Consider the following 16,730-nt stretch of genomic DNA (forward strand, 5'->3'; position numbering starts at 1 on the left):
TTTTAATGTTAAAGCTTCACATGATGCATTTTAATCTGTAATGATGCATTGATTTTATTTGAGGGTTTAACCTGTAGAATGTAAGATTATGATGTTATGAAGTAATTCAAGCTGTTAGGTAAATGAAGTGAAGTCAAAAGTGAAATAAATTATAAAGTAACATAAAATGATATTAGGCCAAAAAAATACCTCAGTGTGGCACAAAAAGTAAAGAAATTGGTAATTTTTTCAATATTACAATGTGTTGTTTAATAAAGAAGATGATTAATAAATAAAACTGACCTCATATTTTTAAAATTTAGAAAATGTTTCATCTGCTTCTCAACGACAAGTGACACGTGATGATTCAGACTGTCCATTGACATTTTATTGAAAAAGAACAATATAATATCATGTACAACAATAATAATAATAATAATATTAATACAAAAATCTGTACATTCCATGGTTTTGCAGTACATTTGGAAGATTGATACAAAATAACTGCAACAGGGAGGGAGGTATTTACACATGTAGGATCTATGGAGCCGAGTGGCTTCTGTCGCTGTGTTTAAAAAAAAATGTGCAGGATATAATTTTGAAATGAAGTCTTGTGCAGCACGTTTTCTTCTGCAGGGGGGGGGGGGGGGGGTTACAGTACAATTGGTTTTGAACTACGCTTTTTCAAATGTTAGATTCTCAAGTAAAACAAAACAACAATGACAAGTGGCGTTGATATTGAAGCTGGATCTGAAGTCTGCGTTCGGCCAAAAGGGAAAGTGGCTTTGAGAGTGTTTTCAATCTCCAGTCATAACACTGATCAGATTCAGACGTTAGAGAGGAGATGAAGAATTATTTAGCAAAGATGTTTTTTTACATCACATACAAAAATCATATATTTTAAGTTTTATAAAAGTAGATCTGGCTTTTTTTAAAAATCTACATTTTGGTTCAAGCTAAAAAAAAAAGTCCTTCCAAATTCTCAGATTAAGGCTTGATGAAGTGGCTCAAGATAAAAAATATGACGATGAACATATTTTTTTGATTTTATTTTTTAAAAACTGTACACACGTTCTTGAAAAACAAACCTTAATAAAACTTTCTAAAAAACATTCTACTTCTCTGTACCAAATCTAATCAGGTGTTTTATGAAACGCATCAACTACGATAATAATACTCTTTGGCATTTTTTATCAACCGCGAGGAAATAATAATAAAAGAAGCAACATCGTAGCAGCACTTTTAAGAACATTCTGGTATCACCCCCGTCTCAGTTTAAATTAATGATCTCGGATCAGTTTGATGCTGTTAATACTACCCTGCTCCCTCTTGACCTGAGCAGGCATGTTTCCATCTGTCTGACCAGCAATGAACACGATTCTCAGATCAACGACTGCACAGGATAAAGCAGAGGATCAGAAATCCAGTGCTGCCAAGCCACAGGACTCTAAAGTTTGACCTTGCATACAAAAAAATTTATGTTTTTTTCCATTCAGATGTCTGTGATGTCCAATATGAGACCAGCTCACGAACAAATGCTCTACTTGAGCCTCCAGACAACCTCGTGCACTCTTCAGTTCTTTAATTTCCTGAAGTATCTTGAAGGCTTTTTTTCATATTTTATTTTCTAGCAGCACTTGTGAGAATATTCTATAAAAAATAAAGTCCACTTTTCTGAAAGCATCATGTTCTTGCTGGACAGAGAAACAGAGACATTCCTGCATTCATCCCACCCTGTGTCGCCTTGCAGTCACCAGACACTGAACACACATTCACATGGAGACTTCATCCTGCAATATGCACACGGGTTGTCGTGCTGTGTGTTGTCATACTGTATGTAGTCAATGTTCAGACTCACAAAGTCCTAAACCTTAGCCGCCTCCCACAGCAGTACCGTTCGGCTTGTCCTCTACGCAAAGCCCAGCTCGGCTCGTTGTGCCGTTTGGAGCAGAGAGGTGATTTAAAAAACAAAAAGAAGAAGAGAAGCTCAAGTGAGGTTTGAGGTGTTAGCAGTCATATTTCGGACTCTCGTCTCAGAGGCCGCGGTTCGAGCGGCACAGTGGCCTGGCTGTGCTCGGTCTCTGAGATGTTGTCCGTCTGGGTCCCGTCCGGCCCCACGCTGCCCCCGTTCCCCTCGTCCGTGTCCTCTTTGTTCTCCAGCGCAATCTCGTTTTCATAGCAGAAAGAGTTGGAGGTTGAGAGGATGAACTTTTTCTCTGCAAAGTCTCTGGCGCTGCACAGCGGGGTGCTCGGCACCTCGTAAGTCTTATGGAAGCGGGAGTAGTCTACCTTGTAGTAGTTCTTCTCCTCGAAGAGCACGGGCTCGAACCGGTGGCCCCAGAGGATCTCACTGGAGACGTAGGAGCTGCGGCACTGCGTGGTCATGGCCGTCGCCTCGACCATGCCCTCCAGGATGACCACGATTTCAAACTCTGAGCTCTCGAGGTCCTGTTTGCTCATGTTGTAGAAGGGGCTGTGCTCGTCAATCTCGTGGACAATGGTGATCGGCGACACCAGGAAGATGCGGTCGACTCCGCTGTCAAAGCCCACGTCTATGTCCATCTGGTCCAGAGGGATGTACTCCCCCTCTGCTGTGGTGCGGGACTTCAGAAGCTGCGCCCGCACATGCGCCTCGACCAGGTGGCTCTTCCTTAAATTGCCAACACGCCACATCAGGCAGAGCTTGTTGTCCCTCATGGCCACTGTGGCGTTATGGCTGAAAACCAGAGTTTCATTCCTCTTCTTGGGCTTTGCCATTTTTGCCATAACGGCGCCAATAATAAAAGCATCAATAATGCAGCCCACAATGCTTTGGAAAACCACCATGAACACAGCAACAGGGCACTCGTCTGTCACGTATCTGTAGCCGTAACCGATAGTTGTCTGGGTCTCGATGGAGAACAAGAAGGCAGCGGTGAAGCTGCTCACGTTGGAGACACACTTCTGGGCGTTGTTTTGTAAGTCCCCGTGCAAGATGGCCACTAGCCAGAAGACGCAGCCGAAGAACAGCCATGACAGCAGGAAGGCGAGGCAGAAGATGATGAACATCCACCTCCAGCGGATGTCCACGCACGTCGTGAAGATGTCGGCCAAGTACCGCTGACCTTTCTCACTCACGTTGATGAACTGCACATTGCAGTGACCGTCCTTCTTTACAAATCTGCTCTGCGGCTGGTGCCGGGTGTGCACCTTGCTCTTGCTGTAGCCGTTGGGCACTGCCATAGTGGCAAGCTTCATGCCGTCCTCCTCTGATGACACAATGCTGTAGCGGCTGGCTCGCACGCTTCCCATCACCTCAGTCTGGGAGGGCTGTGCAGCTTCTGCTTTAGAGAACAGTCTAAGCTTCTGGAAGAAGCGTTGGAGAAACAGTTTTGAAACTCGTTTGGGGACCAACTCAGACGAAATGGTGGCGAACTGAGGCGGCTGAGGGATTCCTCTTCAGCCTCACTGGTCCTGAGATAAAGTGCAGAGGAGGATGAAGTGGTCACTCCTCTTTCATCGTCCTACTCGACCTCATCAAGTTGATCTGTTACAGGAAAACAGAAATGGAGGACGTCTGTTAGAGAAACCGGTTCCAGATGAATCAGATCAATCATATCATGTTGTGGGCTATAAATGACAACATCATCAAAAAGAGTGGTGCAGCGTTTGAGCGGTCACAACCGATAACTGATCACGTCATCATTGTCGAGTCAGACGTGTGCAGCCTGAGAAAAACCATCAACCAGCTCCTCTCCCTGTGCCAAGCACATTTCATCTGGTTAGGACAACAGTGATGTTTAACCCTGATCTAACATCTCAACTCGCTCTGACAGAGGCCGCTCTGGAATTACACTCAGGTCTCATCGCTGGTCATTTACAGAAATGCCTTGTTTCTCTTGGCTGCTCTGCACAGACCCAGTCATTTCTCAGCAGATTGTGGGTTGAAGCAGTTCTGAGGGATCCCATGAACTGATGGGTTTGAACTGTTCCAACAGGATCCAGATAACAACTCACAGCTGAGAAGGTTCAGATATGAAGTCTTTTTTCTCACTGTTTGAAACGATACACTGCAGAAACACAATATGCTCCATGCGTTTCAAGGGTTGAGCCAAAGCATCATCCTGACAGGATTTCAAACTCTTGATCAAATTATTAATGCACATTTTCACATTTAATAACTGATAATTCAGAGACCATGTGCAAATTAGTTTTCAAGTAAATGATCAGATAAAACTTGGCTGTTTAACAAGTTTTAAAGTATAAAGATACAGGTTGAGAACAACAACACGTCACTAACATACAAGTTGATGTGTTATTTGAAAGCAGCCTGTGTGAGCCTCGTCTTTGCAGGAGATGCTCAGCTTGTTGACTCTCACTGAGCCCTCTGGGATTTCTCCTCTCTGCTGCAATAATGGCCGTCCCGTGAGGATTCTCCCAGCACCACTGAACCACCACTCATTAGTTTTGCTGTCCTAGCAACAAAGTCTAAATCTACCTGTTGACAACTCGCTTGTTTTTATTGTCTTGTTATGAAGAGTTTCTCTCCGACAGTGAGAAAGAAGCTGGTGGTGAAAACTACACATTTCTTCAGGGGGAGAAACTCATTCAGATGCAGACGCACCGATTAAGAGGTGAAATGTAGATGATGTGACCACAGCTGTGGATCCATGAGTCAGACTCTACTTTCACACTTGCTCACAGCAACATCAGCTGATGCAATTTGTAATTCTTTTGAGTAAATACCACATAAAACAGGCCCCATTTGTTTTTAGGTCCAAAATAATGAACAGCATCCAGTGAACATGGCTGTAACTGATTAGAGGAGGCTGCGTTGCAAAGGCATGTGTGAGCTCTCCTCACATGATGCCTGATATGTAAACATCTCAGTTGTCATCTCTTTCTCTTAAATTAACAACATGAAACCACAAGTTCAGTTTTAAAACGAGCAGATCTCACAGATCCTGGGACGTGCACGAGGGCACAAAATGTCCTTAATTAATAACCTCGCTATTAATAAGTGTTACTTATTGTGTTTGAATCGGTGTTATTAATCTGTATGTGCGTGAGAGGTCACAGACCGGGCTGCTCGCAGAATGCACCAAATGCCAGCGACAAATGTTAACAGGTGCGGAGGGAAAGAGAACTGACTTCTGATGCAATAACACACACGCACACACACGCACACACACACACACACGCACACGCGCACACACACACACACACACACACACACACACACACACACACACACGCGCACACACACACACATTTCCCCCTCAGCTCCATGCATCAGCAAACAGAATAATGTAAAATATGAAGCGAGATGAAAGAAGTCAACATATTTGGCACAAGTGATGCGTAAAAGTCCGGAGGTCTGCGCGTCATGGAGAAAGAGGTTCAGCCAGAAGCTCCGCGCTGCACGCAGCACGTTGTGTTACAGTTGTTACTACAGGAGAGCGAGAGGACGTGTGAAGGCTGAAGTCATGTTTCTGTACCTGCTGCTCATCCGTCGACCGGTGAAATATAATCCAGACGTGTCTTGGCCGCCGCGCTGCTCCGCGTCGCTTCCGCGCGCTTCTTATTTACTTTGGCCGAACGAGATGAAGTGTGAAACTGCCCTCATGTCTCTGGAGGACCGGTCTCGATATTGTGCTTCTCACCGAGTTCCCCCAAAGCGTTTTTAAACGGCACGCACCGGCACGGCCCGCCCCCGGCCCCAAGCCGGGCCAATGGAAACGAGAGGGAAAGGGGGGGGGGGGGCTGCGCGCAAAGAGGAACAGGCGCAAACGCACCGCTTCTTTCTCTGTTATCTGTGCGTGTGTGTGATTTTGTGTTTGACCGATGCGACTGGTGTGTGAACACAACACAAGAAGGAAGTAACGGACATCAATTTGACTCTAATTGGCCGATGACACTTTAAATCCCAGTGAGGGGGGGAATAAACACACAGGAGGAAAGTCAAACACAAACAAACAAACAAACAAACAAACAAGTAAAAATCATTAGCACGAGACTCCCGCCTTCATCTGGATCATATTCAGTGTATTTATTAGAATGTTGATGGAGACACAGATGTAAAATGTGCAAACTGAGGTGATGCAGCTCTGCAGGAAACTTACAATTACACAAACTGAGCAGCCATAACTTCAAACACCTGTGACAATTACTTTATGAATATAATATAATAATTGTTCTTTATCTTTTCACTGCAGAGGCATTAGTATGGTAGCCCACCTGCTGCTGTTGATTGTGCAACCAAACTGCCCATCAGCCTCTTTTCTGTGATACCCGTTGTTTTTATAGATCTCGTGATTTTAATGTGGGTATGGAAAATGTGTTCTGTTGGAAAGAATGACTCACTCAATAAAGGCCTACATGCCTGTATTATGATATGACTGTCTTTCTCCACTGAGCTATCAAGTTGCTTCGGATGTTTAGACTATGCATCTGTTGCCCTATAATTTTAGGTCAGGCCGAAGCCGTGTTGTCTTAGCACCACGGACCAAATCATTCTTCTTTCTTACTAATTCATGATAAACATTAACCCATAACCCGTTGTATGATTTTCAAAAAGCCTTCTGAACTCCTGCGTCCCCCCCCCCCCCCCCCCCCCCTTGAGTCTTATTTTTAGTTCTGGTTATTTATAGCAGCACATATATTTAGCCCAGACCACCTGTGTCAGTGATCTGTGCACATTGTGTGAGTTCGAGGGAGAGAGCGTGTGTGTGTGTTTGTGTGTGTGTGTGTGTGTGTGTGTGTTTGCTTTCCATGCCCAATTTCCAGCAATAAGGAGAGCGATGCATGCAGTAGCCCAGTGCTGCGTGTGGACCACAAGGTGGAGAACTGGAGGCTGGAATTAACCAGTAACTCTCCAGCACATTGGAGGAGGAGGAGGAGGAGGAGGAGGAGGAGGAGGAGGAGGAGGGGGGGGGGGGGGGGGGGGATCTTCTCATGCAGCCTGTGTCACTGCAGCGACAGCGTCTGAATGTGTCGGAGGAAAAATAACAGCACGTGATGGAGAACTGATGAAAATAACAATTAAGATATTGATATATTACGATTTAGCACAAATTACATTATTATCGTTATCAATTATTCTGTTATCACAAAGCTGTTAGATTTATTGATTTCAAAACATTTATGATTGGAGATATATCGTCAGACATCTTGAATCTTCAGTGGTGGAAAGTTGCCCTGATCTTCTGCTGAAGTGAAAGTTGTAATAACACGGTGCAGAAATCCTATTTTCCTAATTTATTCCTAATTTAAGTACAATCGTATCAACATGAAGTTATTTTTATGTGTAAAAGAACTCAATGTGCAGATCAACCCCTCATTATATTATTGGCTTGTAATTATTACTTTCAACACTGGGCTGTTGCTTTTTAATGTGGAAATTTACCAGTCATAAAATATAGTGCAGTAAAAAAAGTGAAATTCTTTCCTCCGCTTTCTCGAACCCTAACGACCAGATCTGTTTGTCATTGATTCACTTTTGCAGCAGTTGTTGACGGAAGCAAATTGATGCCACTGACTTTCAGCCCTTTGTAGTGGCTGCAGGTTCGATTCCCGGCTTGTGGCCCTATGTGCTCCTTCATCTTCCTGGTGGAGTTTGAGTTTCTGGCCCCTTCAAAGATTCACTTTCTCGACTGCAGGACAGACTTTTCTGATATTTAGTTGAATCCATTCGTTCCCTGAGAGGCTGCCACTCAACCTCTGGGCAGAAGATAGATGTTTATCTGCAGGTGAAAGCCGAGGTCACATTACAGAACCTGAGTGAGTTTAATACCGAAGCCGCTGAGGTGCTTGATGGACAGATTTGAATAAATCACAACAAATCAACAGTGTCAGGATCTGGTGTCTGACCGGAGCCTGAACAACATCACGACGGATCTGCTGTGAGTAGACGGTAGAAAAAACAGGTTTTAATGGGATTACATAGTGAAGCAGAGGAAAGCAGCACAGCAGTTTGATAGGAAGCAGCATCTGGTTACTTGACTTCAATGTGACCTTCCTGATCAGAGCTTTTGTTCCCCGACAAGAACCATGATCCACCTGAGACAGATGCACGATTATCAGAGGAAGTGAAAACGCAAACCAGACATTTAAACATCACTGACACTGGCATCGTCTTATACACAATTTTGTTTTAATATTTTATAAAACCTGCTTAATGGTACTATATAACAACTAAATCAGAAACACATTGGGTCAGATCCTTCCCCCACTTGTATCCATAAAGTATTCATAAAGTATTTGAGGATATACAATAGTATTTACTAAATTCCATGACAATGAACATTGCAGATAAATTAAATTACGTGTGTGAGGTGCTTTGATGAACAGGTTTTTGAATTGCTTGACTTTTTGATCATTATTAAATAAATGTATTTCCACTGCCTCAGATGTAAAAGAAAATGTTCCATGTGTTTTATATAAACTTTACACATTGGTGCTGTTTCCACTGTGAATTCTGCTTATTATAGTATCAGAGAACAGAAATCTGATATGAAATGAAGGATATAACGCAGACCTTTTCAAATAAGTCTTACACACACACACACACAAACACACACACACACACAGACACACACACCTGAGGGTCTGAACCAGGTCTTTTCAGTTGTTTCCATTATCAGTTGATCTGTTAGTTCTGGTTTCTCATTATAATTTATGGACTAAAGAATTCTGTCTGACACTCGTACGTCCTGTCGTCATCACCTACGTGGGCGGAGTCTACCTGTACTCGATTCTGATTGGCTTGAAGTTGCTGTTTATTTAGTTGCGAAGCTAACATCATGATGGTTTTACTACCAGAACCAAATGATGGTTCAAACATCATCTGTGAATGAACGTTTGTCCAATGGTCCGAACGACCTTTACACAAAACTAAGCAGGTGTTAAAGCTTCTCTTTTTCACACTTAATTAAGAGAATATGAAAACTGTTCATATTAAAACCATCTCAGCGCAGCTTCGTCTCTTCTCTTGACTGTTGGCTGGAATAATCAAATCCAGACAAAGGTCCATTTACTAAGTGTTCTTTGGGGTTTTATTGTATCACATGAGCTTCTGCAGCAATTGTCATGAAATCAGACACATTCAAATATTCAATTTTCTTTTCTAATACCTCTATTCTATGTATGAAATCCTCGTCTTCTACAGACGTGAAGGCAGCTGTCACTAGTGTTATGCTGTTTGATCAGATTCAGTTGAGCAACAACCATCTCAGGCGACATCGACCTGAGTGAGCTTCGTCTTTCAAGACCAAAAGCTGAGTCAAACGAATTTTATGCAAAATAAAACACAGACGCTGGAACATTTATTGTTCTTAATGAGTACTGTTCTGAATATTTCTTTAAAGAAACACAAAATATGATGCCTCTGCTTTACACTTCATTACTTGTGAGGTCATTTGGCAAAGTCAGCGTGTCATGATGTTTAGTCTCTGCCTGAGAAGGTGAGGCGGTTGGTTCAGGGAGGCGGTCGCTCACCAGCTCCACCGTCACTGTCGGAGGCTTCAGAGGTTTGTCTTGAGGGTTCTTCCGTTGCGTCCTCGGAGACGGCCTCGGGGAAATTCTGGGCGAATGTCTCGGTGAATGCCGAGGAGAGGGACGCATGTGCTTCTTGAGTTCGTACTCTTCAGCGCTGACCTCAGGCACCAGCACCTTCGCGGTGTGGTTGAACAGGATGTAATCCACTCTGTAGAACCTCCTACTGACCCGGATCATCTCCTGGAACAGATGACCCCAGAGGATTTCAGGGGGCGTGTACGAGGTGCGGCTCTGGTGCAGCATCCCCGTGGAGTCGTCTGTGTAGGTGAAGGAAACCACCAGCTCAAAGTCGGCTTTACGCAGATCCACCAGGCTCATCTTGTACAGCGGGCTGCCGGACTCGATCTTGTGGAAGATGGTGGTGGGCGTGACCAGGACGATGGCGCTCTGCTGGATGACCAGGTCTTCGTAGGTCACGTCCACCTTCCCTGTGGTGTGCACCGTGGCTCGGACTATCTGTGCACAGGCCGTCCCCTCCACCAGGTGGTTCCTGCGGAAGTCCCCGACTCTCCAGGAGAGACACAGGTAGCCGTTGTGAAGGTTGATCACTGCCCGGTTGCTGAAGCCCACCGTCTGAGCTCTCTTTCTGGCCGACGCCATTTTGGCGACAACAATTCCGATGATAAAGGTGTCGATGAAGCAGCTGACGACATCTTGTATAACGACGAGTATAATGGCAATCATGCAGTTATCGGCCATTCCCCTGTAGCCGTAGCCGATGGTGGTTTGAGTCTCGAGCGAGAAGAGGAACGCGGCTGTGAAGCTTCGCACGTTGTACACACAGGGCTCATTCAATATGTCTCTGATGTCCCCGTGAGCGAGAGCGATGACCCAGTAGATGATGCCAAAGAAGAGCCAGGACAGGATGTAAGAGAGAGTGAAGATCAGAAACATCACCCTCCATCTGATCTCGATCAAGGTGGTGAAGATGTCGGTCACGAACAGCATCCACTCCTCGGGAACATGGCGGAACACAACGTTGCAGTGTCCCTCTTTACGCACGTAGCGGTATTTCTTATGTTGAGGTCTTTTAGTCTTTGCAGCGACATCGTCATTCGGGCTCACAGATATGTATTTCTGCATATTCCAGAGTCTGTAGGAGAGATGGTGGACAAGTTTTAGCAATTGTGTTTATCGGAAATATCAAGATAAATATACGGGATTATCATTAAATTGGTGAAAACACAAATACAACCTATATATAGAAATATAAGAAAGTACATCATTTTTTTCATATCGGTGCAGATCCTCCTCAACATGAACACTGAAACCAATATGACTATGAAAGGCTCATAACAGCCAATATCTCAGATTAACTGTTCAGGCTCTACGTCCTGCCCCAACTGCCAAATGGAATTATTGTATGAATGCAAAGGCACAAATATCCACCTATCAAAAGTCAAACATCTGACAAAGTGGACCTTTTTGGCCAACACAAAATCTCAGAATTCATACAAATCCTTGTATATGAAAATAAAGGCACAGTGATTTTTTGATATTGTCCCAGACCACTCACGGATTTCCCTGTTGCTCTGATTATTATTAAAGAAAACAATTAACATTATTCTTCCTCGTATCAAACTCATTGGCTGATCAGTGGAAATCTCCAACATGGAAAAGACCAAAGATAAATACGTCTATGAGTCGTCCACTTAGTTTCCTGACCGTGCTGATTGCTCTCAGTCTATTTTTACAGTAACAATCTGGGAGTGTTTACCGAGTGTGATCTCTTTTTCCTCTCGCTTTGTACTGGGTCAATACGTTTAATCATAACGGGTCAGTTGCCCTGAGATACAAACCCTTTGTAACGCTTCTCACTTGAGCTGCCATTTCTTTTTTACTGCCAGTGATGAACAACTTAATTTACTTTAGAGAATATAATAACATATTTTATCTAATTCAGAAGCTGTAGCAGAGAAAGCACAAGAATAATAAATCAGTTTTCTACTTTATTGGTGCAGGAAACTGCTGAGATTCTGTAATTAGAAGTCTTAACTTCTGCCTGATATCAGTGAAGTGACGGGCGGGTCGGTGCTGGGCGGTGAGACGTCTTCTGCCCTGTGACGCTGAACTCTCAGTAAACACAGTCATGTTTCCATCCAGAGGTTTGCTGCTGTCCAAGGCAATGGCCCAAGGGCTTTTGTTCTGGGTGGAGGTCAGAGAACTGTCAGAGGGCCAAGAGGGGAAGCGCCACGGAACTGAACCGGTCTAAGTTAGCCGGGGAAAATTGAATGTGGAAACTGGAATAGTGTCATGGTGCGATCACGGGCAGAGGAAGGATCAATCACAGCCAAACCACTGAGAGCATCCTCTACGCCCAAAACAAATGGGGTTTGAATCACCGCTATCTGACTGAGTGAACTGGGCTCCGGTCACAGACTCTACTTTCTCCTGGCAACAGCAAACATCCGCACTGCCAGAGCATGGAACTCACTCCATGAGGTCATAGAAATAATGTCCTACTGGCTTCCCATAGCCCCTCCCTGAATACCCCGATGTGGACGAAAGGAGAAGAAACGCTGAATCCTGCTGGAGAACCAGGAGTCGCTGAGTTACTGTAACACTCACAGCTCATCAGTCTGAAGTCAAACCTGCCACCGACCTTTCATCTACTCTGAGGTGAAAAGGTCAAAGACATGCAGTCACCTGTGTTTCCTCAGCTGCAATATCCACGAGTCCCAAACAGCTGATATCTGATTCAATTAATTTCTGCTTTGCTCTGCTGTACCTCGGATGAATCCGTACATTTAAATCTCAGTTTTCTAATTACTAGACCTGAAAGATTTAGTCAAATAACACACAATGAGCTGCTGACTAGCCTCATGTCCACTCAGCTGTTTGATTAACCATGTTACCTGCGTGGAAACGTTGGATTAGTGATTCAGACTCTTTTTTTAAATCAAGATCTGCGATTTATTCATTGTGATGTTTTTATCTTAAAGAAAGTGATAAAGAAATTCCTGAATTCTCCCCTTTGTCTGGATCTAAGCCACAAGGTCGGACCGTCTGTGTGGACGGTAACAACTTTATGGACGATAGCTCAAGCTAGCACGCGACAGCTAGCTGGACACAGTCGAGCAGCAGCAGCACATGACCCCCAGGTGGTTCCCTGACAGTTCCCTGTGTTTTGACTTCCCACTAGGTCGAGCTGTTTTCTCCACGTTCCCTCTGCTCATGTGTGGAACCTGAAACAAGCAGCTCTGTGTACACAACAAGACAGAGGAGGCAAACCAGATAGAACCAAACACACACACTGACCTTTGCTGTAAAGTTTCCACAGTACTAGAGGTTTAGCATTAACAGTAAGTTTCACTGAAGCTCTGTCATCCACAGGAACAACAGGAACCGAGTGATGAACTCTGGAAATAACCTCGGCAATTGGCATGTTTCCTCTCCTGCTCCGGGCACTTACAACTCCATTACATGCTCACTTACTGCAAATTACATTGTGCCACCCATCTGTGGGTGGCTAATCGCTGCCCTGCCCCGAGGCGTTCTGCCACCTCTAATGACCTTCAGAAGCCTCAGTGAACTGCAGGAACATTCCCATCCTAACAACTTGCTTAGCTTCACCTTGCTCCTGGAATAAACCTGGAAACAGGTGTCAATCTGCTGATCTGTGAGGAAACTTCTGCTGCTGCCCGGTGGAGCAGAGCTCTTTGAGTGCAGCTCAGCGTGGAGACGTCCAGGAACACGTTAGGACGCTGTGTCTCGTGTTGTAGCAGCGTGTTCCTGAAGGTTAATGTTTAATCCAAGCTTCAAAGTACCAAGTGAACCAGAGCACATGTTTGGTTTGGTTTTACTTCCTCTGAAATCGCTTCATGTTGCTTGTTATAGAGGTGAGCACCTGAAACCAGACCCTGGACTGAACCTCTGATGGATTTGTCCTCCTGTGTCGGTGTCTCTCTCTGCTCGGGGCCTTCGGTTGGATTTTAGACTCGTGTTGTTGAATTTAAATGAGTCTGTAACTCATTAACCACAGCAGGTCCCTTTTTGATTTGGCTTCTACATTTAGTTTCTTGACGGCCGATCGTGACCTTCAGAATCTCCAGTCGTGCATGATTCGCTGTTTCAAAGATCAATAGATGCATATTTATGAAACAGAGTTTCAGTGTTGTGTCAGCAGTGAAGCAGTGAAGCTCTTTCCACTGTGCAACACTCCTCCTGAACCAAATCATGTTAAACTTATGATTCTTCAAATCCACCGATACATTGTTCACATTACAATAAATCCAGAGTCAGCTTATCTTTGTCATGGCTGTGAATTAGTTCGGATGTCATTGTGAAACCTGAGCGCAGTCGTTACTTATCACCCTGACCACGTTTTGTTTTGTTTGGGAATGTGTGTTGCTCTTCATCCTGTAGATCAGATTACTGATTGTTCTGCTGTCCACCAGCTCTACTCACATATTCTCTTCATGGTGTTCTTAAGTGCAATGTGACACTTTCAAACAAGCAGCAATTTTTCAATTTGCAAAAGATTTGATAGGTGCTTAATATAATAATCAGCAAATGCAGTTTTTTTTTATATATTTTTTTTTTGAAGAACAAACAGTTAATGTTTTCAAGAGGAGTTCTGATTTGTAGGAGTGTAAATATCTTGCAATTCAAAATATGCAGAAAACTTCTTTTATACATTCAGATTTCAGTTACTACATCTAAGTAAAATACTCCAGATTCAATTATCTTGAAATTTGCAGCAGCATAGAAGCAACAAAAAGAACAGATCCCAGCTCAGTTCCTACCTTCTTATAAGAATAAAGTCTGAATCTGCTGCAGGGACGTCTGAACCCGGCTGAACGTCTTCAAGCGGCCGAACAGAAGCACAACAACCTGCTGGTCTGAGCCGTGTCACTGGTGAAGTGCAGAAGCTGAAGATTAACACCTCCCTTCAGCATCACATGGCGTCACACACACACATGAGTGTTTGTACTGTGTGTTGTGGGTATGCACTCGCTGCATGCAGGTGTTTATTGGGCTGTGTTGTCAGTATTAATGCACCAATCAGCTGCGTAGGACTTGAGTATAAGTTTTCTTAATGTTGATTGATTATAACTGAGATCTTTAGCCGACTCACTTTCCCCCCTCGCCCTTTTCTTGATCTGAATATTATGAGTCCTGGTTCTAGAAACATGCTCAGCCTCTTGAATCACTGATCGGTAACTTGGGAGAAAGCGTTTCAAAGTTTTTGTAGTTGCTGAGGAGCAGAGCAGCTCAATGACCCTGACTTAACTGATCAGAGGTCAGTGAGGGAAGGAGCATCGGTCACAACAAACCTGATCCACTTGTTTAGGTGACAATAAAGAAATTAAAAGAAAAAGTGACCATTCTTAATTTATGCACCTTCATTGTGTCTTCGGCCTCTGAAAGGAATTAAGATAATTTATTTATGTATTTATTTTTCAAGCATATTAGAATCAGAAATTGGAATCGAACTAGAATCGATTAAAGCAGAAATGGAAACTTTGAAATTCAAAACGATATTTTGCCCAAATGGTGATCGATTAAAGAACCTGGGTCAATCCTGAAACCAGTTCTTGGAGGTGACTCAGGACCAGGAGGCAAACTGGCAAACTGGCAAACTTTAAACTGTAAATTAACTAAACCAAAAGGAAGGCTCTAGAAAAATGGGTCTGGATTAATGAAAAGTTTGAAGACGGGTGACATCGTTTGACTCGACCTCCTCTTCATCAAAGTGTCACTGAAACAAAACCCTGTCCTTTACTTCTACTTCTGCATCAACACAAATTAACTCAAGTTAAAACATGTTCTACTTTATGAAATGTGATCTCCTGATAACAGCTTCAGCTCATTCACACCCGCAGATTAGAAATTAGCGAACCCTCTTCCTCCATTGTTCCTGTCTTTGTGAGACTTGACTGAAAATCCCTTGTTCCCAGCCTGAAACTCCGCAGAGGCCTGAACACAGATGTCTCTGCCCCTCTCTCTTCATAACTGCTTTGCAACCAAACTCCATTCATTGAGCTCAACTCAGGTTTCAAGCACTGGAACCTATTGACCGTCGGCCTGTACTCAGGAAAAAGGCTCCCAGCTCTTACATATTGTGATAATACTGGTCCTATCAGAACTGGTCCAGGACAGATCTGGGACGATGGAAACTGGAGCCTGTGGTCAGGACAAGCAGACTGTTTCATGTTTATTGTGTAAATATTGTGAGGAAGACGGAGGAAAAGGCTACTGGGCAGTGTCGCTTGTACCATGTGTGTGTACTTACTGGAGAAGGTTCACAGTCACAGGCTAAATGACACATTGTGAAGCTACAGATGCAAATGTCTGATAGAAGGAGTTGACGGTGTAGGAAGATTAGAAGTCAGATTTCAAGTGTTAAAGCAAATGAGGCCACACAAATCATAGATTCATCAAAGTCATTAGGATTCATCTTTGAGGATCTTAAAGACTATTAAGTTTGCATCAGTTTTCACCAGAGATACAAACAAAGATGGAGGACATGACAGCTGGATGTGGATCCTGATCGTGGTGCCGGCTGATCATGGACTACGATAACAATTATTAATTATTGCCAACATTAGAACATGTTAATGCTTTGAGTGGATTATCTGCCTGGTAGGTGAAGCTAGATTAGCTGGGATCTTAACACTGGAGTAATTAAGGTTCAATCTCTGAGGCCCAAACTTCTTTAGAAAGTTTGACAGCTTTAGTAAATCAGTTATCACGCTATTCACCAGTCAGAGTCTCTAACAGTCTTAAAACCATCGACACACTTCGACTGTGTCACAGCAGAAACCCTTCACTGGCCTCGGCTGCAGGAAAACAAAGCAACGGAGCCATTTGACACCTTTTGTAAAATCTGCAGACAAAGAGCAAAGCATATGAAATGATTCTGTGGTTGTATTTGTTTCTCGCTGCAGCACAGCAGGGCGTCCTCACAGTAAATTCTTCTGGGTGTCTAAGAAAGAACGCCAGCTTTTATATTTTTAAACTCGGCTGCATTTTCTAAAACAAGAATGAATGTCAGTGTCCATGTGTCCGTGCACAGTCGGTGGGTCAAAGGGGGTCTCGGCAAAATGTGGACCCATAACAAATCACCCCCGTTCCAGGAAAAACAAATAATTTGTTCCCAATAAAAACGATCCACAAAAGTACACAAGCACAAGTTGTGCACGGAGCCCTGATCAAACGCCCGAGCTCAACGCCAAGGCACAAAATTAAAGAGGCCAGAAAGATTTCAGGGTGTG

General features: G+C 43.8%; 2 protein-coding genes across 2 annotated transcripts; both read right to left on the reverse strand.

The window, feature by feature from the left end:
• Positions 1-360: 360 nt before the first annotated feature.
• Positions 361-5,602, reverse strand: kcnj2a (potassium inwardly rectifying channel subfamily J member 2a). The gene is made up of 2 exons (XM_053414463.1): positions 5,457-5,602; positions 361-3,505 (listed from the first exon to the last, which is right to left on the reverse strand). Exon 2 carries the CDS (start codon positions 3,268-3,270, stop codon positions 1,993-1,995), a length of 1,278 nt encoding a protein of 425 aa, XP_053270438.1. The 5' UTR covers positions 3,271-3,505; positions 5,457-5,602; the 3' UTR covers positions 361-1,992.
• A 2,486-nt stretch (positions 5,603-8,088) lies between these two features.
• kcnj16a (potassium inwardly rectifying channel subfamily J member 16a) lies at positions 8,089-14,440 on the reverse strand. Its single transcript, XM_053413726.1, has 2 exons — positions 14,259-14,440; positions 8,089-10,606 (listed from the first exon to the last, which is right to left on the reverse strand). Exon 2 carries the CDS (start codon positions 10,594-10,596, stop codon positions 9,349-9,351), a length of 1,248 nt encoding a protein of 415 aa, XP_053269701.1. The 5' UTR covers positions 10,597-10,606; positions 14,259-14,440; the 3' UTR covers positions 8,089-9,348.
• Positions 14,441-16,730: the final 2,290 nt, after the last annotated feature.

This window comes from Pleuronectes platessa, chromosome 21 (assembly GCF_947347685.1).
Source record: "Pleuronectes platessa chromosome 21, fPlePla1.1, whole genome shotgun sequence".
NCBI lineage: Eukaryota > Metazoa > Chordata > Actinopteri > Pleuronectiformes > Pleuronectidae > Pleuronectes > Pleuronectes platessa.